Below are 27,482 nucleotides of genomic sequence, written 5' to 3'. Positions count from 1 at the left end.
TTTTTTATTTTTATTTACAGCTTTGCCACCAAGGACAAAGTCCTTTCATTGCATTGCACACAATTTTAATATGATCTATATTGTAGCCTTTAGGTTTATTTGAGCTTTAAAAACAAATATTCTCAGACTTTTAAAACTTTTTTTTTTTTTTTTCTGGAGTGGATTCAAGTAAGAGGAGAACAGAAGTTTCATTCACTATCAACATTTAAGGCATTTATCTAGGGTATGGGAGACAATCCATCTATTTGCTCTACTAAAGGAACATGAAAGCACCAAATTCCTCATTAAATCTTGTTTTTTTGTTTTGTTTTGTTTTTTTGTTTGTTTTAATAGAAAATAAATAAGACTTTCTTCCCTGGCAATTTTCATTGGGAATTTTTATGCCTTATTCCAACCTAATACAAATATTGAATGCATTTTCACCTTTACATTGTGTGGATAGCATAGTTTCTTTGCTGCCAACAGCTTTTGTGTGGGCCACCAATATTAAACTGTCTGAGCAAAATGTTATTGCCACCTTAATTTGTATTTATATTATATTTATATTAACAGATGAAATTAATAAGAATGGAGAACTGTGCCTTGCCCCTGCCTTGCCCTCTCCGGTATTTAGTGTTATGAGAGCTCTCATGTAGTAAAAATAAATTATAATCATTTGGATACGAAAACACTTAATACTTCTTTCTTAGACATTTGTACCTTTGGTCTCCTATTCAATCCTTCTGACTCCCTGCTTTCACAATATTCCCAAATCTTTCCATGTTCCTTGTGTCAATTTAAGGCAGCAATAGATGGCATCATTTTGGGTAGTCCTGGCTTACACACCAGCTGGGCTGGACTACTTTATATGGTCATGCTGGTTGGGCTGCCAATTGTTACAGCAGAGAAGGTGGCATTCCTGAGTCAATCCTTACTTTCCTCAGAGGCAACATTAGTTTAGATCTCTGACATTCAGAGTGCAGATTTTTTTTTTGGTCAAACTTTTAGCAGTATAAGGCATTGAAATTGAAGCTGAAATCAATTAACAGCGTAATTATCTGTAGAGATGGAGAGACACAATTCCAGGAGGCTCATTGACCTATGAAACCAAGTGAAAAATGTATCTTACAGTCTTTCTCAGAAAAACTCTAGACCAACCTTGCATATGGAAGTCACAAAAATTGAGACCTTCCATACTTGTTGTCATGGGATGTTTCAAATTAATTTATGTAATTCATAAGCTTGATAAAAGAGTTTTTATTTGTAAAGACTAGCATATGTACTCTAATATAAAAAAATACAAGGAACTTGTCAATATGAATGAAATACAGGGCACTATCAACTAACAGTAATAACTAACAGAGAGCAGCAAAGCTCCCATGGACCCAATTTATTGTTTGTGAAGTGAGAACAGCAGTATCGTATGAATAACAACATTATATATAGAATAGAGTTAAAAAGACTCTTGCTTTCATTTCTAGAACCTTAATTAAAGCAGCAGTGAAATATTTTGCATAGAAAAGAGATTTAATGGTATAATGAGAATAAGAAAATAGTTTATGACTTTCTTTATGAGAAATGTACTGTGATTTAAGGATAAACCCTTGTTAAATTTTGGACTGAAAGTTTGTTTACCGTTACTTATTTTGGTACAAAGGTATGATATAACCAGTGTTTTCTTATATTGTTCTTGACCAAACTGGACACAAGAATAATCCTAATGATGTAACTATATGTCAGATGCTTTGGAAAATTATTTTTAGCTACATTGCATTTTCAGAGATAATTCTTCTTATAGCAAGTACACAGTATTACAGGAAAAACCTCAACATTGCAAGGATACCAGGTTCCTTCAAAGCTTGTTGGGATGATAAGTTTGTATGAATGTTTAACTCAAATGTTGCAGGTTTTTCTATAGAAACCAATGATAGCCAAAGTCTGATGAAGCAGGATAATGTGGATTTCTAAGAGGGTATACTGAAGGTGTGTCCTCTATGTCTACACGGCACCCTTCCCTGTTGTTTAATTGTATCTCTCTAACTGGATGTAGAATTTGGCTTCTTGTTGTTACACAAGAGTATATATCAGAAAGTCAGAGATTTCCTCAGACTTTTCAGCAGTAGAAATTAAGAACATGTGAAACCCCATGTGAAGCCTGCAAACAAAGCCCTAAATACAGTCAGCTGTGGTAGAAAGCTTTGTGACGGTGAATGTGGTGGTTGCTGGAGTGGATGTGTAGTTTGGTGCAGGAGCCAATGGACATGCATTCCAGGCCTGAGCCTTCCATCACAGACCACCTTGCAGATTCATTTTCCAGGTAAAGCTCAATGCCGGTGGCATGTGAGGTTATAATTACAAGGGATTGTCACAGGCAATTATCAAAAGGGAATGGCATTTTAAACCAGTGGTCTTAAGCCGTCTGAACATAATACAGATAAATAAATAGTATGGTTACTTTGAGGAATAGGAATAGAACACGACAGATGAGGTGAATTCAAATTCATCAGCTTATATTTTGGCAGTGCATTTTCAGTCACGTTGAACTGTTTTGGCTGAGTTTGCACAACTATATGTTTGTTGTTTTTTTGCATTTGTTTGTTTTTTCCTTGAAGAAAATTCAAGTAAAAGGCTGCCTAAACTACAGTTTATCATTTTTTATTTGGAAATCTAAGTGCAAGTTTAGGCTTCTGAACAATATTTGTCTATCACTAAATTTTTGTAATAATGAAGTGTGTTTTTACCAGGAAAAGAGAGGAACCAATCTACTTTAGTTTTAATATTTATTGTCCATAATAATTAGGAAAAAAAATAATGAAATAAATCAAACGATAACTTAATTTCTTGTAAATAGTACTAATTAACTTCAGCTGTATTGAAGAGTCATTAGAAACAGATTACTTTGTGTGCACGTACTCACGTACTCATATAAACTAATACTATGTTTACTTCGGTTGCACCTGGCAAAGAAAGATATTATTGCAGCACTGTATTGTTTCATTAAATTGTACCAAAAATTGTACATTTATAATGCTGTAATAAAAAGGACATTTTCTCCTGCATTTTTTTTACTATATAAAGATTGATGCTTGCTAATACCAAATTCTTGTTAAATATTCAAAGCAGATGCCATCAAGAATAAATGGATCTGTTTGTTAATTGGAGACTTTAAATGTCTTCATTTTGTTTAAGGGGGCTATTTTAATAATCACATGAAATTATAAGTATGTATGTATAAACGGCAATCCTCAGAAACACAAGGTGTTTCAGAGAATGAATGTGATACAGATATGGTTCAGCTACTGGAGGAAAACGCTTGACAGAATGTTGTCATTATAAAATACAATACTGTTTTAAATATTCCTATGCTTACTTTAAGCTTACCCCAAATAAACCTATATATCTACAGCGTGCAGTGCTGTGTGGGGAACATAATGAGTTGCTCCACCTAAACTAAGTGTTCTTGCCACTTATCAGAGCTAATTAGCTTGAGCAGGAAGAATGTGATATAGTTTTTCTGCTTCTAGTTGCCAATAAGCCTGTTTGGCGATCGCTCAGGGATCTCTGCACACTTGTACTTCACACATTGCAGACAATCTCTTCGGGACTCATTAATGCCATTTTATTTCTCCCCATGTTTGAAACTTCTGTGCATTGCCTGATTTATATATTTATTAATGTATCCTTCTTTATTTTACAAGTATGTTACTCTTCAGAAAGCTAATGTTCATTTTCATATTACATTTCAAAGTTCTTTTGTTTTTCTATCTAGTCCATGCTTTACCACTTGGTGATGTAATCTATCAGATCATGTTTTCTTTAAGTTATAGGCTGAAGATTAGAAACTGTGTTTACAGAAGAATTGTAGATACAGGTTTTAGAACTAAACTGCTTAGTGAGGTCTCCTAAATCCTGCGTATGACTGGTAGCATATATTATTTCCTGAAGAGACTTCCTCCCGCTAAAGTCTGCTAAGGTTATTTTTTTTTTCTTTTTTTGGTCACCTAAGTTAGATTTTGAAAGTCAAAATTTTTCAACCTCTAGGTATATGTGGGTAACTAGAGTATAGTTCTCTTATCCCTAGTTCTCTTTTTCTCGTATTGCACAGTAAGTATTTACTTTTGTGAGTAATTACATTGATTTCAAGTTATTCCTAACAATCTAACACATAGTATATGGAAAGACAGCAGAAATTTAAGTTTAATTAGGGATTAAACCATATTCACAAAGACAGAGCAATTGATGTGTGTAGGAAAGAGTAAAGGATGTTACATTAGCTATAAACTGGAGAAAGTAAACATAAATTCCTTAACTAGGGACTGACATGTGTCACAGGATCTACAAGGTCTAACAATATGCAGTTTACTTTTTCTGAGTAAATTTAAACCTTATTTCTGGATTTTGATCAGAAACTGTATAGCTATTCAGGATCCTTTGAAAAAAAAATAATGTCAGGCATGCTCTGATTGTTATTTTATTTGGTGTATTTCTTTTCTTTACTGATATTCTTAATTTTTTTCTCATGAAATTAATATTTTTCAGGTTTCCAGTTCATTTGAATGAGTAGTTTATGTACCTCTGTGTGGATTTCTGTCTTTTGTTGCTCTCTGACTCCTTCTGATGCCATTGGACTTAATATAAAGCATGAAAACATTCCGCTATGACCATTTATTCTGAAGTTTACTCTAATGATTACTTTTATTGTTCCTCTAGTGTTTCTGATAAGTTATTGGTTTTCTGCTCAATCCCTGCCCCTCAGGCAATACAACTACTTTATGACATTGAATGTAGCCAGATTATTCAGTCATACGTGCCACATACCAACTTAAAATTGTCCTGGATTTTCAAAAGTAAATTTGACAGCAACTTTCGGCCCACAGTGGTCACACTGTTTCTAAAGCGAATTTCCAAGGGAACAGAATGGAAGCTGGTGTCTTGCACCGTGGTCTGAGGCAACTGGGCAATAAAGGAAGGCAGTCAAGAAGAACAAGCATTTCTTTCTTTGTACACCACATCAGGGAGCAATAAAAGTCCCATCAGAGGTTTCACATAAACACAGTCCATTTTTTTTTATTACCTAAACTGTAACTGCACTCCTGTTGGTAGGACTTGCTGTCTTTCCACACATTCTCTTCCAGTCATATATGGCAACAGGGACTTTAATGATGGAACTGTTAAGGGTAATTTATATGAGCAATAGGGTGTAGCTTGTCACAGGTTTTTGGAAACATGTTCTGCTGTTAAAACAGCTTCTTCATAATTCAGTCCTTGGAAAACAATGTCTTTTTGTCTATAGATATCCCATTTATTTGGATGGACTACCAGAAGTAATGAGTTAGCAGCACAAAATGTGCAGTTTCTTCTTGTAGAAACTTAATATTTTTATTTCTCTTTTAAACTGCAGGTGGACTTGAGATTATAGTTCTCTCTTAAACTCTTGCCTCCCTTTGTACCCCTTCCAGGTTTCCATTTGCAATAAGCAATAGAACAAGCAGTACTTGGGTGTACACTTATGCTTTGTCATTATAACAATCTTGTTAGAATAAATGTGGCAGTCACCTTAACAGGCCTTACTGCAAAGCTCACATTATGCTTGGCTGTAATGAATGTAAAGCAAGGACAAAAAATTAAGCTTTTTGCCTCTCTGCTACCTGTTGACCCTTTTAGGGCTTTTAGAATCCACAAGCACACACTCATGTGCACATACAACAGAATCCATTTCAGGAAAGAGAAAATCTAAATTTAATGAAGGCAGAGGAAGCAGGTTTTTAATGTACTAACTTTGCTCTTTTCTGGTTCATTTTTCTTAAGCTGCTGAAGGCCTACTTTTTCCCTTCTGTTGTCTCATTACAGAAAATGAATACCATAAAATAGTCTTCATCTTACTACATCTACACAGAATAATGCTATTTTCTGTGGAAGCAGTCATATTGTTTCATTATGTCAATGAATGGAACCTGTGTCTACCCTAAAGTCAATAGTTGTTTGTGCCTATTATATAAAGATGCATTTTTACAAGTGCAATAAACAGTAAGACTGTCATGTTTAAAATAGGGATTAGGATTTCAGTATCACAGCAATGAAAACACTGACAATGTAATGATTTAAGATTAAAAAAAAAATCAGTGTTCTATTCAGAGTGTATGAGGTGAAAAGAGGATGCTTACTGCATTCAAGATAGTAAATTGTTAAATCAGTAATTTTTGGTGGGATCAAAACCCCACTAGAGTGGAACTTTTAAAGGCATTATTAGGTTTCACATGGCCCTACTGTATCTCAACTAGCAATGTACTTCAGTTTAAATTTCAAAGAAATTTGACTTTGTGTTTAGTTTGTAAACATGTGAATGCAACTATAAACAAATATCTGTCAGGCTGTACATCTTTACAAAAAAGAACACACTTCTCTACTCAGAACTGATTTTTGTATGCGAGGGTGTATTTTTGCCACTTCTGCATCATATAGTCTACTATCAGACTGCACATTCCACCGTTTTTTCCATTGTAAATCTGTAATAGGATGCCACAAACTTTATAAGCCAATGACTTCTTTTGTGAGTGACAAACTGCTCCAGTTTTCATTCTGTTAGACTCTACTTATTCCTCATTAGCAGAAGTCTGATTATTATAACATAGCTTGTCAAGTCATGAATCCTTGCTGCTTGGATGCAGGAAGGATGTAATACTTTTCACTAAGGTGGTAGAAGATTCCAGAGTAAATCATCCTATTAATTATAAGGAAATGTAGATGTTTTAGTGTAAGCCTTAGAACAAGATCCTCCATAAACCCAAATTTTTCCTTTGAAGGCTTTACATAATATACAATGGAAGACTTTTCAGCTTACTTACTGCTTATGGGATTCTGACTTGATTCAGAGTTTAACATTTTTGTTTTAGAAAAGGATCAGTCAATGATATGAATAATTATTTATGGCTAGATTATGCCTTTAGGCAAAGCCTTGAGTGAAAGCCAACAGGAGCTTTAGAAGGTGTAGTGCCATAAGGACAACCTTCAAGCTCTGTCCCTTTTTTGTTCCCTTCTTGCTTCAGGGTTTCAGCTGAGTTAAAAACTGATCGCTGCTCAAACACAGCACTGAAAGATTCTACATGTAAACCTACGCATATTAATACAATTACTCTGCCTAAACCACTGTAATTACATTACCTTTTTTTTTTTTTTTCCCTTTAGAATGGATCGTTTAAGATGTAACACTACTCTTATTCTGCTTTCAGTAAAACTGACTCAAAAATTAACCTGATTTCAGAGGGGCTATATGCCTGATATACATATAGATTTTTCTGAAGTACCAGAACCAACACCCAATTCCAGAAGTGTTTTTGTCTTTGTTTTGTGAACCATAGAACTTTGATTGTGTTGTGATTCAATTCCAGGCATTTCATTCGGATTTTTTTAAGACGGGGGTATTTGATTTGATTTGATTTATGTATAACATGCCTTGTCATTAAATGAGAAGGACTAGGAAGAACATGAACAGAAATCAGATGAAATACTTCTTTTGCAACTTGAAGCCACATATTTTTTGAGAATCAGCTGTACTGAGTGTCTTGAGGCTTGTCATTCATTGGCATCTACTCTTTTATCAATTGTAGCTCTGGCTTCCTGTTGACATAATACCACTCTGCTTCCATCTGCATTCTTAGAGATTGAATTAGTGTTTAACTTTCTCCAGCAAATTCTTAATCCTTTCTTCCTTGCTAAAGTCTTCTCACCTGCTTAAATATTTCAGAGAAGTGGATACATCCCTTTCCTACTGCAGCTGTAACAGCAAAGTCACTGCTTTTCACCCTCCGAGATAAAAATTCCTGCCTCTGCTAGTGCAGCTACTGAGATGATTGTCTCCTAATCCATTTCAGTCAGAGTATTTTAGCTTAATCAGTTTAAAGAGTCGTTCTTTGCTAACATGACACATTTTTGTCTGAGACAAGCTCTAGAGAAGTCACATGTGCAGCTGAATTAGCTTCTAGCAAAAAGACAGTTATAAGCAGATGACAGAAGGAGGAGGAAGGGTAGTATTTAGTCATGAAATGATAAATGCTTTCATAATTATAACTTCCAATGGAAGAGGATGCATATTCACATCTAAATTGAAGAGTAACCTTAAAAATGTTCTGTTTATAATGAGTTCTTGAAGAGAAAGTGATATTATCTGTTTGCGAGTGTGCATTTGTGCAAGCTATGAACAAAGTGTGGAAGGTAGAAAGCAGAGCAGAAAATCAGCAAGACTCTATACACCTCTGTATACACTTGCAAAGATAGGCAAACTGGGGGAAAAATTAACTGGGGGAAAAAATAAACAAAAACAGCAGTGAAAGTTCAGTGTGTTCAGTAGGTTAGATACAATTTATGGTCAAATTGAACAGCAGAAAAAGCAAGAACATACTGGCATATAATGTCAAACTCTCCTTGGAAGTTTTTTTGCATCCTATGCTGATACCATTTCTCCATCTAAACCTGAGTATTAATGAGTATGGGATTAATGAAAAAGTTAATGGTTTTGTGAATATGTTGTTCATCTCACCTATGTTTAAACGTTTAGAAAAAAGAGTGCTTCCCAAGGCATAGTATGAAAAAAAAAAAAAGGGAAATAGCAAATTTACTGTGGTCTATGATGGAGAAAACCTACAACTGTGCATTCAAATATCTATCACATTTTCAGATAGAAGCTATCTCGAAAAATTGCCCATAGCCAAATCCAAATGCTTCTATTCAAGCGCTAGGGACTGTCATCAAGACTAGACTAAGAAAATAAAAGAAGGTACAAGGTGAGAAAAAGATTAGGCTTTTTTTTTTGTGTTTAGTCTTACCAGTCAGGCAAATTATTACTCTTGCTGTGCAATATTTGGCTCTACTCACAGTTGCTTCTGCTGCCCCAGCTATTTGAATACCCCACTGGATATCAGTTCCACCATCAACCACAGTTTAGCTGCTACAGACTTCGGCATGTGCATTGGGGGCACTGGCAATGGGGTTATTCTAATGTCTTCAGCAGTCTGCTGCTGCATGGAAATAATTTCTTCACCCAGAGCTGAAGCCTGATTTGGTAGTATAAGAGCATTACATTCATGACATATAGGAAGAGCTTACCATAAAACTTCATCTTAAAGTCCATTTTGATGGCTTTTCATATCACTGTCAGACCAGTCCTATCTGTGTGTTCTATACATTTGTTTTATACATCTAGAATATATTTAGTTCTGTTTTCTTTTTCTTAAAACAAGGAAATTTATGCTCATGAACAACCAGAAATACCATAGAAATACAATAATTTTAATTAACAGAACCAAACCTCTCTTGGCCACGGTGATCATGTGGACAAGCTGAAAAAGTGCTGACTGAATGCGATGTGTGCATTGCATTGCGACGGGTTACATCACTAGTCGTAACATGATGTAACCCAACGCAGCATGATGTAAGCGTCGTGTTACAATGGAGATTTAAAGAAACATCATCATTCGCATTTGTTCCTCTGCCCCTTTCCAGGATTGTTCTGTCATTCTTTGTCTAGCAATTAATTCATTCACATTGCAAGTTCTTGAATGCTCGTCTTACTCTTGTTCTTACTTTATACTTGTAGTCTCCCTTCTGATTATGGGCACTGCAGTCTCAGTCTTTGAAATACAGATGTTAATTTTTTCTATGTACATGTAGGTATAGTTGCTGTCAGTTATTATAGATTTCTGATGTTTAAATCTTTTTCATGGATCTGAAGGATACAGAATATTTATTCCAATTTTTTAATTGTGTATCTAAATTCAGAGTTGAAATACATTTGATTTGCTTTTCCAGTTGCATGTGGAAAGGAGTGCCAGGCTGTGGTATTTCATTTTTTAATTACATCTTGATGCTTCTTTTATAACACCATGGCAGCTCTGAATCAGTTCATCCAGTCTTCTGCATGGATGTTAGGGGTGATTTGCCCTGTGCTACATGTTGCCATTGCTTCTTTTAGGACAGATCTTTATGTATTCCTTTTATTGCTGTGCTCATGCTCAAAGTTAGTTAGCAGGCACATACTTACATTGCAAATTTGAATTAACATTAGAAACTAAGATGCACTTCTTTTATGTACTTGTGTACAAGTAGTTGCGTGCTTGCCTTTTATGTTTTGAGAAAGTCCTTTTTAGGATAACTGTGAAGCACATGTAAATTTCTGAAGATGAATGCAGGCTCACAATCATCCTATAACAAAATGGTATTTCCTTTCTGATTAAAGTTGGAAGAGAATATAGTCAGTGAGGACTTGGAATCATAAAATGATAAAGTTTTCTGATTTTTGTTGTTGTTGTTTTGGTTTTATTCTGCCTTAAAAACTTACTGTACTCTGCCCCATAAATTTAATTTTGAGCATAGAGCAGTCCCACTTATCTCAATAAAATTAGACATAACTCTATGTTTTGTCTTTGGTTGAGTTTTTGGTGTCAGATACATGGTGTAACATGCTTAAAAATTAATACAAAATGCTAATGGTTGTTTGGTATTTTTGTGCATTATGACTTTATTTTTTTAAGTACCTAACATTGTTCTTGAGCAGTTGAAGATTAATAACTTTTAAACATATTCAGTTATTTAGAGGAATGAAACACTCCTTGTATTCACAGGGAAGTTAGGTCTCACTTCAAATGTGCTATAAATGAACAATACAATAATGGTATCCCTCATATTCTTCTGTTCTCTAAATGTAATTGAGGTTTCTAATTGAATCTCTTTTAATACAACACCATTTTTGTCTTCTGGCAATATAGAGTGCTGATGGAAGACCTTCTATTTTTGCTATGTTCTGCATGAAAATGTATGTGAATCTATCATTCCTGATGAGACCTGCCAGACCTGGTTATTATACATTAATGTCCAAAATTACTGTATTTTCAGAATTACTTTATGTTATGCTTTGACATTCTGAGTGTTGTGTTTGGCTATTTTTTAAGATTCTCACTGCTATGACTGGAATAATGCCCAAGCCTTTTCTTTGGAAGTTATGGCTAATTGGGAATCTAAAAATTGTGTATATCTGGCTCAAGTTATTGTTTCCCTTGTGCATGACTATTAGTTTTTGAACATACTACTGTATAGGAACCTCTATCTCTGTGCTAAACTCACTTGTTATTCAGAGAGAAAAAAGATAAAAAAGCACACCTTGTTTGCAATTCATCTTAACCTGGGGCAGACATTCTTCCTCTCCATTGACTGCAGAGTGAACAGGTCATATTTCACAGGCATTTAAATGTATGCTTGACTTCAGTTCAAAAAGTAGCACCTTAAGTGTCATCCATCATTTATCTAGCTTTATAAATTCTCTTTTAAGATATTCACATTCTCTCTGGCCTCGGCTCATGTAGTGTCTGTTACTGGAAAACTGTATGCTATCATAATTCATTCCTTTTTCCAGATCATTAACAGAATGTTAAATAACATCAGATTAACAGAGGGAATATTTCACTACATCATTAATCTTTTGCTATGTTGAAAATTGACCCTTGGTTACAACTTAACATACTCTGTGTAGCTTGTTTTTAATATATGACATTAATTCACCTCTTTCTCTGTGAATAATTGTGTTCTTAACATCTTCCTTCAGAAAAGGGTTTATCAAAGACTTTTTGAAAACCCAAATAAATTTTATTGACAAGCCTCTTTTCTCAAGTATTCTAGGGAGAGACCTGAAGATTTCTAGCAAATCAAAAAGTGACGCTTTTTCTTTAAAAACAGCTGTGGGTTATTTTCCATCAATGTATCTAAATGCTTTATGATCCTTTTAATTACTCTTTCTGTTTGGCTATAGTAACATTATTTTTCTTTATTTTGATATGTGCATTATCTATTCCTACTAATCTTCTATTACAGTAGCTTATTTTTAATTAGACACAAGTATTTCACTGGCACATCAATAATTTTAACCTCAAATGCTTTTTGAGAATAAAATACTAGTTTATCCTTAGAGCATCTAAGGATATAGGTTCTAGTGTTTACTCCTCTGACTCTTCAGTTTATCAAAATATGTCTTGTAACTCTCTGTGATGTATCTTTGATTCCTGGGTACTCTAAGAGAAATGCATATTATCCTGTTGCTTCTTGTAAAACTAGATACCCAGAGAAGAAAAAGAGAGTAAATGTAGGACAAAGTAAGATTACAAACATAAAATCAGAGAAACTGAAATGGCACTCACTTATTACTGGATGCTGAAGATGGGCAATAACTGAAGGCAGCATGGGATTGAATTAATTTCGATAGTTTAGGGTGGTAGACTATGCATTATGGGTAGTTAAGCATGACCCTAGTGTAAAGTTAACTGAAAAAATAGAACATCATGAATTGTAAGTGTGAGGAAAGAGAGGGATCAAAGTCTTGTAAGGAAGAAATTAGAGCATAATTTTAGAAAACTGACCAGTGTGAAGAAAAGAGTGATGCTAGAGGATACAATAACATGTAAAGGAATGAAGAGTTTGAAAAAAAACAAAACAAAACACAAACTTGTCAGATGATGTTATTTTCTTGGTGTGGAAATCTGTGAGCTACTCTTGAAAGAGGGAACATTAGCAATTATTTTAATGATCTGTTTTGTACCAAACTGCTGATATTAATGGATTTGGAACCTATTTTCAAAGGCAAGAGTCTGAATCACAAATTAAGGGTTGTTACTGGAATTGCTGCTTTTTACAACAGAAATACATAATAAAGGGAAGAGGGACACTATATAGAGAGCTGTGAAATGAGATACTAAAATGAAATGTGGTAAAGTCAACGTCGGACAGAGAAGGGCAATGTACTTTGATCACTAGGAAAGTTATATCATCAGAGTTAAAATATAGGTGACATCAGTGGTTTATTTAAATGCTAAAATGTGGAAAGGTGTTTGCACTGAACTCTAGATGCAAATTCTGCAGAATGTTCCATCTTATTTTTGTTGCAGAGATTATTAATCATATGCCAAAACTAATTGATCATAGATTTTAGAAAATATGCCAAAGAAAAACACACCCCTCAGTAATGCTGGCCACACCTCTTTTTGCACAGCCAAGGGTCTGATTTGCCTTCTTGGCTGCAAGCACACATTGCTGGATTATGTCCAGCTTTCCATCTACCGGTATCCCCAAGTCCTTCTCTGCAGGGCTGCTCTCAGTCGCTTCATCCCTCAGTCTGTATTCATACTGGGGATTGCCCAAGTCCAGTTGCAGGACCTTACACTTGGCCTTGTTGAACTTCATGAGTTTCACATGGTCTCACTCCTCAAGCCTGTCAAGGTCCCTCTGCATGACATCCCTTCCTAAATGTGTATCAACTGCATCACTCAACTTGGTGTCGTCTCCAAAGCTGCTGGGGATACACTCAATTCCATGATATCCATGATGAAGATATTAAATAGTACTGGACCCCTGAGGGACACCACTGGTTTTCACTTGGACATTGAGTCATTGACTGTAACCCTTTAGATAGCGGCCATGCAGCCAATTCCATATCCATGTAGTAGTTCATCCATCAAATGCCTGTCTCTCCAATTTAACAGCAAGAATGTTGTGGGGACTCATACCAAAGACCTTACAGAATTCTAGGTGGATGACATCCATAGCTTTTCCCTTGCTCAATGATGAAGTTACTCCATCATAGAAGTATACTGGATTAGTCAGGAATGATTTTCCTCATTAGATATTCTTTCTTTTCATTCCTCCACTTTTTATCAGCAATTTTATGAGAGGTTGCTGGTACGAAGTATGAAATTACCTTCTGTGGTGCCTGAAAAGCAAACCACAATGCAGTGGACCTGCTCAGCATTTTCCTATGTTGCTAAGAGGCCCAGGCATGCAATGGAGAACATGAAAAATGTCACACAGACATGCATGCACAACCACAAACAGTGCCTTGTTACAGTTTCCCAGCAGAGCAGCAACTACTAAAAAAATAATCTTTTGAATGATGCTTTTTTTTGTTTCAGATTTTGCCTTGGATGAAAAGCAGTTGGCAGAAATTGGGTGTGCTTTACGGTGGAGGGGGGAGTTCAAGGGCACAGACTAAGTTCATTCTGCTACACCAGGTAGTCTTTGTCAGAGGGCTTTAAGCCTCGACAGGAGGTTTTGCTGATGCCAGAAGAAAACAGAAGTAATAACCTTGAGAGATATGATCACAGCAATCTTTTTTTCTGTGTCTTTAAGTCTGATACCTTCTTATTGTTGCTGTTAGTGGTAGGTAGGTTGGCTGAGGTGCCAGTATTTTTGTTTTGTTCCTGTAAGTGTATTTCAGTACTGATATGACTGACAGGGTAACAGAAACATACAGGCAGGTATAATTTGAACTGATGCCATGATGGTTTTACCTTCAGACACCCTCGCTAACTCACTTTGTCAGTGACTTTCAACAAACTTAAACTTTGTGGCTTATTTTCATGAGCAAAACTGTCAATTATATTTAATTTCCTCAAATAGATGGTAGGTGTTTTAAATTGTAAATTGCACTGATTGAGACAAGGAAACATTTAGATCGCTTTTACAGCTGAATGCAAATGCAGTACCAAGTTATATTTATCTTTTTCCTGTAGGAAGCATAGTATATATGACAACAGAAAACACTAGTACATATACGATAATTTTACTTAAATAAACCCAAGGAAGAAAAGCTTGACCTGTTCCTTTCCACAAGAACTATTCATTTATATTTAGCTGAAGAAGCCTGAGATTTGTTTTTTCAGTAGTAATTGCATACACAAGCTATAGAATTTCAGATACAATTCTAAATAATTTATATATGATTCCCTTTAAATGCAAAATTCAACTTTTCTTCAGGTGGAATAGTAAAATCATGTTATACCATATGATGCTATATCATTGTATAATAGCATATGATACCAAATGGTGTGTGCCATGTAGTAACTATATTATATAGGACTTTTTATTATTTGTTTCTAATTATCTACTTTTGTCACATAATGATAATTTACAAGCTACTGTGGTTCCTTTCTAAATTCTAAGCGAATCGTGAAGCACTAACTCAAACATTCAAAATACTAAGCTTAAATTATCCTTGGAACATAGCAAAATGGAAAACTGAAACGAGACATAAATTCTCATTAACTTAGGTTGATAGAGAAAAGATTATTCCACCAGAACAGATATATAATCCACAAACATAATATGCATCAAAACCAACTAACTGATATTATCAAGTAAGGAAGAATAGATGCGTCAGACACTAGTAAGATCAATGGTGTGGTGTGGAAGTTTGAAAGTTGAAATCATGGTTCTGATCAACTAGTTTGATGCTAGCTTCATATAATTAACAATTACAGAATGTGTATGAATAATAACAATCTTCATTCAGCTTTCACATTTGTGGATGAAATCTCACAACTTCATAATATGCTCAAAGCTTATACTTTGCAGAATGTAAATAATATGGCAAATATGGAATGATGCAATTTTTGGTGTCTACTTTCCCCTTCCTCATCTCTCTTCCCTAATGCTTTTCTGTGAAAACATCCAAAAATCTCACCAAGCTGAGGACAGAAAAGTATTGCCAGAAAAACTGTGTTTTCAGGCTCCAACTGATATGGACTGAATGTATTTTTTAAAGTTATTACTAGTACAGATTCACAAAAATCAAAGTCCTAGGATGATTTCATGCATGAAGTCCTACACCTGCTTCACTCTTATTAAAGCTTCATGTGGTAACTTTGCATGCTGCAAGCTGAAACCTCACAAACAGTAATATCAACATAAAAAAAATTTCTCATCTCTTTCTAGACTTTTTTTTGTTTGTTTGTTTAAGTTTAGATCAGCTCTAGTTAATTTCCTGGATCTTAGTGAAAGTGGGAAGTGGTTTGCTGATGAACTCCTTGCTTATTACTCTCTAAATCAATCTCCTGACATTTGGATAGTGTTACACCTTTTCTAAGTGGTTCAATCCTAATATCTTGCATTCTTCAACTGTCCTTCTGTGAAAAAATTGAAAAAGTAGAATGCAAGATTTTCTTCTTTAAAAGTATGGTTTCTGTGTGTTTTATTTAGAAGTCCTGACAATCAGCATTTCCTGTGGTATTTTCTCATGGCATAAGTTATTTGGGACAAGGACACTACATTTTGTTTGGTAAAGTCATATATGTTTTCAGTAATGAGTAATAATGAATAAAATGTTTAAATGAACTTTTCAGCTTCTATCTTATTTCCTAGGCATCTGCTATTCAGTCCTAGTGAAGGTCTTTTTGTGCATGTACTATTTTTGAAAGTATTAGAACAATTAAATGTCCATAGTTCAGCGCTTCATCACATCCACTTCAGAACTGTTTTTCTCTGAAACAGCTAGATTATGTTCTATCACTTTTAAAATTATTATTTTAAAATACTTTTATTAACATTTTGTGTCATAGTCTAATTGTTTAGTTGGTTTGACATTTCTGATTACAGTAGAAATTAATACTTTGTTGTGTGTAGATGAAGATGTGATTTAAATCTATAAAAACAAAACAAAACACTGGATTATGTGCTAAAAACAAACAAACAAAAACTTCATGAAGTTTTGCGTGTGTCTCCTTTGGATATCTTATGCAGACCTCTTATTTACCTGTAACTAATACTTGCATTATTCCCAAATAAAACCTAAGATGCTAGAGATCCAGTAAACATCAAAGATAAAACCAAATATGCTGCTAAACTATTTTATTATCTATTACAATTCAATAAAATTACATTCTCTCAGGATCCACCATTATTTCCCAAATTCTCCAAAGGGATCTGCAAATTGAGCTTGTGTTCAAAATGAACAATCAAAATAGATGCATCAAATAATTAGAGGTATTCTTAAGAGTTGCTTATTCAGGTCACAGCTTCCAGTGGTGCCTATAAATACCCAAAGGAATTTGTATGAACAACTTCTCCAGCAATTATTAAATGCAGAGTATGTGCTCGTTTTGTTCAGCTGTCTGCAGAGATGGGGTGACAGTTACCTATAGTTATTAAAACAGTTGTGTTTTGTTTTTTGTTTTTTTTTTTACACACCCACTTACATTCATTTTAAACGAAACATAGGTACTTATCTCTCTTAACTTTATTTGAAAGTACTCAAATAGTCATAGGTAGTGTTAGGTCAACATTACTCAACTTTCTGGAGAGTCCAGCTACCCAAATTACTTAGAGTGTAATTACTTCTAGGCTTGGGAAATATGAATAATAATAAATGATGATTTGTGCCTTCCAATTTAGAATTGCTATGCACCCTTCTAAACCTAACTATAGTATGATCATCATGCGACCAACACCCTTGCAGCTAATAATACTCAGACCATATCTTACACCCTCCGACTTGCCAGTGCAGTATACTACATGCACTTCTGGACAATCTTTGCAGCGGGATTTGTATATCCGGCAGGGAATATGCTTGATATTTACTGTAGTGTTTGCTGTAGACTTATCCATGTTCTCAGTCCTCAGACAAGACTGAAGCCAGCTTTGTCACAGTGCTGAAGCTTACTCATACTGGTGTTCTCTTTGGAGTCAACAGGGCTGCCCCTATGCTTAAAACTATGCATGTGCCTAAAAGCTTTGTCAGCATAGAGGAAGCATGTGTAATACAAAGGGAAAGAGTGCATTTTTAAACATCTCAGTATATCAAACTGATTGTTAGATTTTGGATGTCGTAATTCAAGAAAGTAGCATGTAGCTATCTGTTCTAATTTCAAAATGGCTTCACTGATGAGGAAGGTGAGATGGGTTAAAGCACATGCAGTGCTGCTACACAGGCGTATTGTGCACTCAGATATGTTAACATTTTTGCATTCACACCTCATCAAGTGCACCAATTTAGCAGAGAAATGTAAGCTATTTGAGGTCACTGCCACACTTTCTTACTAACAGCATTCCTCCTCATTCTTGTAGAGAAAAAAAATGTGCTTCTGTCTGCATGAGTTTAAGTAACTATATGGTAGATTTATGCTTTTTAATGAGTGTTTCATTACTCAATCAGAAAGCATTGCAGGCTCAGTCTAATCCTCCATCAAACAGAGCAGATTCAGCTACACTGGAAGTGCAAAAAACACTCCTCTTATCTGTTGGAGGTCACTGAAAGGATAGGCTGTACAATGCCTCCTTTCTTTTGAGCCACTATACACAGTTTTGTCAAAGCGATGTGCTGCATTTAGAAGACTTTAAGTTCTAGATCTGGAGTAACTTGCATAACAAATCCTTATCAAAAATATTACTGAATTTATGTTGCTACCTCATTTCTGTATTAGTTATTAATCTTCTGAAATAATAATGATTTTTATGTTTGTAATTATCAATAAAAGCAACCTGTTAAACTTTAATAGTTTTTAAAATTATTATTTTTGGTAATTTTTATTCAAAGCAATTTTTCTTGGTTAAGAATGTACCAAAATGGATTAACACAGGATGAAAGAAAAAACATATATATATATATATTTTTTTTTTTTTACAGGATGAGTAAATGTAATCTAAATAAACATAAACATTTTCAGAATAACAAGTAGCTTTGAGGTGTGTTGCTTTTAGTAACTATGACGAGTATCCAGTGTAAATGCCAGTGTTTATGTTCACCATATACCTATATTTAACAATCTTCTTAAAATGAATGACTCACTTTCCTAAAATGAAATGTATAGAAAGTTTTGAGACTTTGACAGAAGGGAAGGGATGCCCCATTTCCCCAAAGTTATGGAGGTTAAGATTTCATCTTTTGAATCTTATTTAGAATAAGAGTCAATATGAATTAACCACTGAATGCAGAATAATAGAATGTAGATAGGCCAAATCTTCAGGCAACAACATAATTCCTAGATGATAAAAGTTATTGCTATTTTTTGTAAACGCTTTTTGATCCCAACCAGTAATCAGGATGACATATAATCTCCGCAGTTAGGCTGAAGATTTCCCCTACCCTGGAATCTGTGTGAGTATTATATTTTCTTCAGTGAGATGAATCCATATCAACATACTGGTGTGGAATAAACTTGTCAGAAAAAGAATTCCCATATCAATCATAGAACTAGTATTATTAAAAAGTAGTAAATAATTATTTCCACAACATTCCTCCTTTCAAAAAGTACTTGCATCTTTCTATGGAACTATACGGGACAACACAATCACTCTGTGACACTTGCTTTGTGTTAACTTGTTGGAAGATATAACCTCATTTAAAGCATGTGAAACTGAGTGACAGACTGATTTAATGTACTTATTGTTGTCCAGGGAAACAGCTTGTTGGACACATATAACTCAAGGCACAAAGTAGTCATTATTTCTGTCTTTATTTGGGAGGAACAGTATACAGAGTACTGCACCTGTAAAATATTAAGTATTTCATCCAACTTTCGTTCTCTGTAAGTGAAACAGTTAATGTATGGGGAGACGCAACCAATTTTTTCTGAAAACAAAGGTATATGTAATCAGGTAATTAAAAAAATAGACAACATAAAGAGCTGAGGTAATATTAGAATTTGGTTCTTTATGCAATCCTTTTTCAACCTTAGAATTTCTCTTTTTCAACAGAAGTGCCTACATAGATTTTTCATGGATTTCTAAAACTATTTGAAAGAAGCCTGTGAAACAGCATTTTTGTTTGTTTCTTTTAATCCTCACTAATGCATGAAAAACAAAACTGTAGGGATTTTTGCTGCATTTTCTCTCAGTCCATCCAATTTCAAATATGACACAAAATTGACATTTAATTCCCTTTTCTTGAAAAGAAATATTTCCTGACTATATAGCAGCATCTACACATTTACTGATGTCTGGAATTCTAGCAATTTCATGTGTGTGCACTTTGCAGCTGGAGTAATTTAGAACACAAATTCAATTATGTTACATATTCTTTATTTAAATGATGCTGCTATACAGAGCAAGCAGTTGCAACTCAAATGGTTTTGTTGATGTTGTTGTTAATGGTATCAGAATAATGGCCACTGTAATCTTGTGGCTTCCACTATTCATTGGTAATATATCCATTAAAACAAAGTCAAATCTAATTCAGACAAATTTAAGTAACATTCTGATCTCTCTTTGGCTTCCATATGAAAAACTATGTAGAATAGTAGGCATTTTAAGTCTTCTTATTATTTAGGGAAAAGATAGAAGGTATCTAATTTAAGGCTAAGGACTGCTTTGAAATTATTGAATGTGGCTGCTTATTGGAGTTCTGCATACTGTTGACAGATTGTAATTTCATTTGAACACCATTACAGGGAGTGCTAGTGAACAAACCTGTTTTCTTTCTGGAAGATTATTAATCACATAGAGCATTTTCATGTGTATATATATGTACATATTTGCACATATATACACCCACACAATTACACACATGTTGCCAGTATTCAGTAAATCATTAAAAAAATAATGGTTTTTCAAATCTAGACAATATGCATCTATTTCTTCAATTAAAATCAACAAGCTTCTAGAAATACAGGTAGAAAGATAGATGTGTTGCCTTTCCTTAAGATGTCTCCTGATGTAGGTAATCTGCAGTCAGCTTCTAAGACACTTTGAAATGCAATAATTCTCAATAGTATTTTTCCTCCACTTCTGTTTGAAATGTCTACATCCTCTTCTTTGGGTGCCACATAAGAACTTCTTCGTACAGCTATAAAGGTAGCTGGACAGCCTTGGCCATAGATGTTAGTCAAGAACAGTGTTATGACAGCCAAACTCCACCAGTGCCTGACCCCTCTCTTTGGACATGAAATAACTTCAGGCTTGGGCACCAAGTGAGACTCAAAGTAAAGTTATAACCCACCAGTGTCAGGAGAAATGCAGAAAGAAAGATGCAGTTCTGTTTTCCTATTGATCCCTTGAGACTGTAGTGAACTGTTGACCTGAGCTGATTGTAAAATTGTAATGATTCTCATGGGATGGGAAACCAAGAGCTTCAGAGATCTGTTGAAATGGCTGTATAAATAAGTCATATCACTGAGAGAATGACTATTAAATCCTGTATTAGTCTGGTTTGAGCTGGAAGTTTCCAGAAGGTTGAGCATGCTCTATGTGAAACAGGGAGGTCATACAACTAATAATGTGCTGTGTGATTTCGGAAAACTGAGCGCTTTCCCAAAATTAAATGGGGTCAAAAGGTATACTGTGTGACAGATGGAGCAATTAGATATAAAATGCAAAGAAATGGCATCAGCTTAAGCACTAGTTAAGAATTTTTTGCTGCTGTTAGAGGCTTCAGAATGGATACCTAAACTGCAAGCACTGGTAAACTACATGCATGGGACCTGACTACGTTGTATATATATATGATACATGTTATCTAATTGGACGAAGATATAGCATAAATTGCAAATACATTTGGGAAGACTTGCAATCTGTTTCTGAATGAGATTTTTATTCATTATTGAAGCAAATGCGAGCCAGAAGGTGGGCTTACAGTGGGGTGATTTCTTCATTTGTGATAGATGAATGCATGACATTGAGAATGAACCTGGGAATACAAGGGGAATTTAAACCCATACATAAATTAAATCAAGTATTTTTTAAAAGTTAATTAGCTGATGCATCAGTATTTTGGGCTGAAGAACTTTTAAAGAGGGGTTCATACTGAATTACAGTTTACAACTTCTTTGCACATAAAGCTTCTTATGGAGGAAAAAGAGTAGCCCACATGAAACTCTGCTTTGTGATGAATATGTTGACTGGCACTAGTTTAGATCTGGCTTATATATGCCTAAATAATTCTGCATTTGTACTATTACATCTTACGGCAAGCAAAAATGCGTTACAGAAGAGGTCTGAAACAGTTCGGTAAAGAATTACACTATGCCTTTTCCCCTCAGTAATGAATAGAATTGTAGGACAAATTAAAAGAGGTCACCTGGCATTTAATAAAAATGTTATGAAAGCACATCTTTTTCTAGTTGTCATTAACAGTAAGGCCTCTTAGAACTTTCTAAAAAAACATGAACTTTTATACAAATGTAATCTTCAGTAGACCTACAATATCTACAGCATATTAAATATATGAAGTCAATAGTTCCCGGCCTTGACAATTAGTAAAAGAATTTCTCATCCTATAAACCTTTTGAAATATTTTTCTTTGGTACTTTTCATCAGCATGAAAAGTGAAACACAAACCTTGCAAACCAACAGCTCCATTCAAACCTTAGGTTGGTCAAAAGAGATACTTCTGGAATTCAGTCTTTATTGCACTAGATCACCACTGCTATCTGCACTGCTCTCTGCTCTACTTTTGGTTCCAGGATTGCTGTCAAGATTTACCATCTATATTTCGTGTGGGATGTATGATAAAACACTCCTTAGCCTGCAGAAGGCCCAATCCTATAACACAGAAACAATATTCTCTTGGTGTATAGGAGTCCAAGACTGAAATTGGTGTTCCTGTATTTTTCACATATATGGAGAAGAAAAATGCTCCAACCCTGAACACCCCTAAAAGAAGCCTCAAAGTGAAAGGAAGTGTTGGTATGTAGGACAGGCAGCTGGTGCAGACAGAGAGTTCTCCTCAGCCATAGGAGGTTTTAGTCACATTCCTATTCTGTCTCCTTGAGACAGAACTTGCACTTGAGGTGCAACTTCGAATCAACCCTAGAGGAATTAGAGTATTTTTTTTTCTTATGACAGGGAATGCCATATTCTTGTAGAAGTTTTAGGAGAAAACTAAGAATATTTTTAACAACAAAGAGACAATGCGATTGGAAAATTCCATTTTTTCCTCTCTGCATGAGATAATATGTTTCTAGAAGATTATATTTTCAAAAGATCAGTATCACTGATCACTTTTTCTGAAAAATGCTCCTATGTATCTTATGTGGTTTTGGCAGTACTGAAATAATTCCAGCAATAACAATTCTGTTCTCCTCAAACAGTTCTGTAATTAATACTGACATGGCTTATATCAGAAATCGTGTGGCCAGCAGGACTAGAGAAGTGATGTTCCCCCTGTACTCAGAACTAGTGAGGTCACACCTTGAATCCTGTGTTCAGTTTTGGGCCCCTCAATACAAGAAAGACATTGAGGTGCTGGGGAGAGTTCCAGAAAGGGCAACAAAGCTGGTGAAGGGTCTGGACCACAAGCCTGATGAGACTGAGGGAACTGGGGCTGTTTAGCTTGGAGAAAAGGAGGCTGAGGGGAGACCTTGTCACTGTCTACAACTACTTGAAAGGAGGTTGTAGCATGGAGGGCGTTGGTCTCTTCTCCCAAGTAACAAACAATAGGACCAGAGGAAATGTCCTGAAGTTGTGCCAGGGTAGGTTTAGATTGGATATTAGGAAATATGTCTTTATTGAAAGGGTTGTCAGACATTGGAATAGGCTGCCCAGGGAAGTTGTTGAGTCACCATCCCTGGAGACATTTAAAAGATGTGTAGATGTGGTGCTTAGGGATATGGTTTAGTGATGAACTTGGCAGTGTTAGGTTCAGCTCAATGACCTTAATGGTCTTTTCCAACCTAAATGATTCCGTCATTCTATTCCATTATTCTATAACAAGTATGCACAGTATGAAAGCAATCCAACGTGACAGGAACACAGAAAATGAGTTTGAGAACTTATTGATGTAATCCATTTTATCAGATCTCAGAATTCATTTAAAAACCTATCAAACCCAAAAAACTTAGTTATAAAAATATATTTCAGTTACCAACAGACAAATGAAAGATTGTTCCACAACAGGTTGGAGCAACATCATTCCTACTCACATCGAAATTCAATACAGTTTAGATTATATTTTGTTCTGAAAATTGGCTACTCCAGAATTTCTTCAAGCTGTGAAGAATGAAAAACAGAAATTAAGAAAGTTTCAAATATTGCAGATAATCGTATGTCACCTGTGTTACGTGGTATTTGTGTCTCATCACATCTAGTAGAACGGTGTGTTGACATTTTCTAAATTTTCATTACGTTTGTGTTGTTCTTTCTGAAATACACTGAACCAGAGTGACTTCAGGAAGTACATAAGACAGAAAATCCTTGCAACATGTTAATGATGCATTGATTTTGGGGGGGATAGCAGCTAAACCAAAACATGTTGGGACATATCTGCTTCTTTCACTCAAAGGACTTTAAATATGGATTATAGTCTAAATAATTGCACATACAGTTTTTGGTTTTTTTTCTACAGGTATTATATATATAGGGTCATGTTGATTTTGCTATTTTTTAATTCATAGGAATTATATGTTGTAGTTGATTTTATATTTGGCATATGATGATCATATTTCTTTTTAATCAAACAGTTTGGAGACTCACTGAGGGAAATGAGATAAAAATTTCTTCTGTTACTTTCATACTGTTGCTTTCGAACTTGCATATAGGTGGATTTATTCTCTGTGAATAATTCTCATCAATTTTTTACATGGATCAAAAACAATTTAAGGGCACTTTATAGGTTGGGTACTAGGTTTATCTAAATACAAAATTAATTTTATTTGGGTAGCACGTAGGAAAGCATTCAACATTCATTGGGCTGAAACTAATTTGGAAAGTATTATAAAAAAGGGCAAAACTTGGATGATGGCTGAGATTAGAGCCTGTATCTGACATTTCTCAAAGAATCTGATAGAGAACATCTACATTTCCTTGACAACTGTATTTTACCTAGTTAACTATGTACTGAATACATATAATGGAATGCACTTGCATAATACACACACAATAACTAAAGTACAACTGCACTGGTTAGTGCGGAGATGGAGTCTCACTCGCTGCTTTTCACAGTTTGACTCGCTAATCATCATCATTACCTACACAGCAGCAGTGTTTCCAGAAAATTTATGTAGAAAATCTGTATTCTGTTTCTATCAAGAAGATACAAGCAAACCCATGCACAGAACCCAAAACTGTATATATTAAAAAAAAATTAACCACATTGTGTCTTGCTTACTTATAATCATGGACTTAGATTTACACAAAACCTTGAATTTTGAGGGATGTAAAGACAGTTTAAATAATAGAATAAAAAGTAACAAAATTATTTTAGCTAAATATGATATCTCTGTGACATAGGCAGACTTCATACACAAAATCATACATAAAGAAGTTAGTCAAGTATACCGCTCTTTTGAAACACATATCCAAATTATTATTATATTATATATTTATTATTATTATTATATTATATATTTATTATTATTTATTTATTATTATAGTGGGCATATTTCATCTTTAAACTAAATTAGAAAGTAAGTTTCTTATTCATGTTTCAGTGCTTATCAATTAACCTGTTACAATGGGCTACTTGCTACAGCAGTAAGAACAGTACAATGAAATGTTGGGTGTAAAGACAGCTTTTTAGTCAAAAACCGGAAGTATTGCCCAAGGAGGGGTGGGGGTGTTAAACGATGTTAATTTACTCTTGCTCCAATAAACATGTACTATGGCATGTGTGGATGTGTGTGTAAGTCTCTGCGTGTGTATGTATACACCTGAAAAGTATTTTGAGAAAGCATATTGAATAGAAATTAAAATATGTTATTTATAAAATCTTTAATAGATAAGTGCAAGTTCTTTTCACGGTAAGTAACCATTTTCATTTAATTTCTAGGCTTTTCTAAAGAGCTTGAAATGTCGTATAATATGAACCATAGCTACTTTTGGACAAATTCCATGTCTGGGATTGACTCAACTCTGTTTCACCTTTGTTTGCAATCTGTTGTTTTAAATATCTTTTTGTTCATATGGGGAGCAAAAATAAATTTTAAGGAGGCCTATGTGATTTTTCTTGGTGCATTCAAGTTGTTTTAAGACTCAGTGATAGTTTTATTTGCATTGATTCCATCTAATATTGAGCTTGTAGATAATTCTTAATAAATCTTAATGAGGATGAATAAAATGTTATTGAAGATGGTGACTGAAGGCATTATTTCTTCAAAATTACCAAACAAAATGAAATTAATTGTATTTCTTATGTAGAAACCATAATTTGATAATTTTTAATATCTTTTTTGTTTTATATTATTCTTTTAAATAGCACATTAATTTTGTTTTTGAGGAAATCAGTTTTAACTGAAGTAACTGCATTGTCACAGAATATGATACATTTTTTTTCAAATCTTTTCAATTTGTTCTTCTTGACATTTTATGTTTATGTGCAATTTGCATCTTTTTTGTTTTTCTATTTCAAATGTAACAGTTTTTGACATTTTTGTTACATTTTTCTTTTTTTTTTGTACTAGTTTTTTTTTTATTATTTTTGAGAACCTGCTGTTTTTGAATTCTCTTTTTTCCCTTTATTCTCCTCCTCACTATGATCCCAGGAGCCAACACAAAGAAAAGCGCAGATGATATAACCAGTAATGATCGTGGTGAAGATGAAGGTATTTTTTGGTTTTTTTCAAAGCTCAACCCTGATGCATGAACATAAACTTTTAAATTTTTATTATAATTATTATTATTGTTGTTGTTATTGGTGTTATTTCAACATGATTTTTAGTCCCTTATTTGAAGAAGCACACTTCAATGTGCTTCTTTATTTTCTTTAGAAATTATTTCCATTGTTTTTCTTTTTAAAATCAAATTAGCATATAAATGACTGCAATTCCCCTGTGACATAGGTGTAAAATTGATTCCTAAATATGTGTGAAGTGAGTAACATAAATATTATTTGAAGCCATATACATTTCCCTCCCAATTCTTTCTTAGGTTGAGAAAATCGAATCTAAAAACATGCATGTGCTCTTTTCTCTCCTACACGTTTTGTAAATTCACCTGTTTTAATTTCATGAAAGAACACACATATATCCTTCCTCTCACTTCCACTGTTTCCCCAGTGCACATGCTGTACATTTGTGCAGTTGAGTTTTGCTTTTTCTTTGCTATTTTTATTTACTTATATATTTTTTATTTTTTTCTCACAGGATGTGGTTTATTTCAGGATACAAAAATGGAGGAAGCTGTTGATGTTGCTTTATTGTTTCTTCCTGTAACAGCTAGCCTCTGAGATATGTTCGTTCTGACTCTGAACACGTTCCCACTGAAATCAATGACAATAATTTTCATTGACTTCTTTCAGAGTTGGATCGGATTCCCTGAAAGGAAATGTTAAAGTTCACAATGAAGTATCCCAAAAAAAAGTAGTACAAGGAAATACTTTTTTCTTGCCTTGACACAACAAAGCTATTTAAGATGCACTGAAATAGAAAAAAAGTCATTAAATCTTCCTCTATTCTCACCCTTCCTTTTCATTAAAGTTACAGTGGCATTTTATTTTACGTATTTACCAAATTCAAACTAATTGAGATGATAACAGCCTTGGGTAGATTATTGTTTTGTTGTTGTGTTTCTTAATCCTCTCATGCTTGACCAATCTGAATTGTGATTCCATATAGTTTTTCCTGGGTTTTTTTTTGGTTTTGCTTTCTATCTAACATCAGTTCAAATAACTTCAAAACATTTGTCTTCTCTGTTCCCCTTAGTATCACGCACACTGCATTGAGAACACTACCTCCTCTTTTGCTGGGAGTTCAGCTCAGTTGGAGCTACTTTATCGATACATAAAATACCATATTAAAAATCTCTGGTCTTTGATTCAGATTGGTTGC

At 34.4% G+C, this 27,482-nt stretch overlaps 1 protein-coding gene across 2 annotated transcripts in view; it reads left to right on the top strand.

The window, feature by feature from the left end:
- Positions 1 to 27,482, top strand: part of NLGN4X (neuroligin 4 X-linked) — a gene marked incomplete at its 5' end in the record, with an annotated part of 135,071 nt that overhangs the window by 18,166 nt on the left and 89,423 nt on the right. Inside the window, one exon of one of the 2 annotated variants that reach the window (XM_080343384.1) lies at positions 26,199 to 26,258. The exons of the other annotated variant lie outside the window; for it this stretch is intronic. Coding sequence (XP_080199510.1) covers positions 26,199 to 26,258 — 60 coding nt within the window. The remainder of the gene's footprint in view (positions 1 to 26,198; positions 26,259 to 27,482) is intronic. 2 annotated transcript variants of the gene reach the window in all.

This window comes from Nesoenas mayeri (assembly GCF_963082525.1).
Source record: "Nesoenas mayeri genome assembly, chromosome: 1".
Lineage (NCBI taxonomy): Eukaryota > Metazoa > Chordata > Aves > Columbiformes > Columbidae > Nesoenas > Nesoenas mayeri.
The sequence above is the reverse complement of the archived record's forward strand: the minus strand, read 5'-3'. Positions and strand labels throughout refer to the sequence as shown.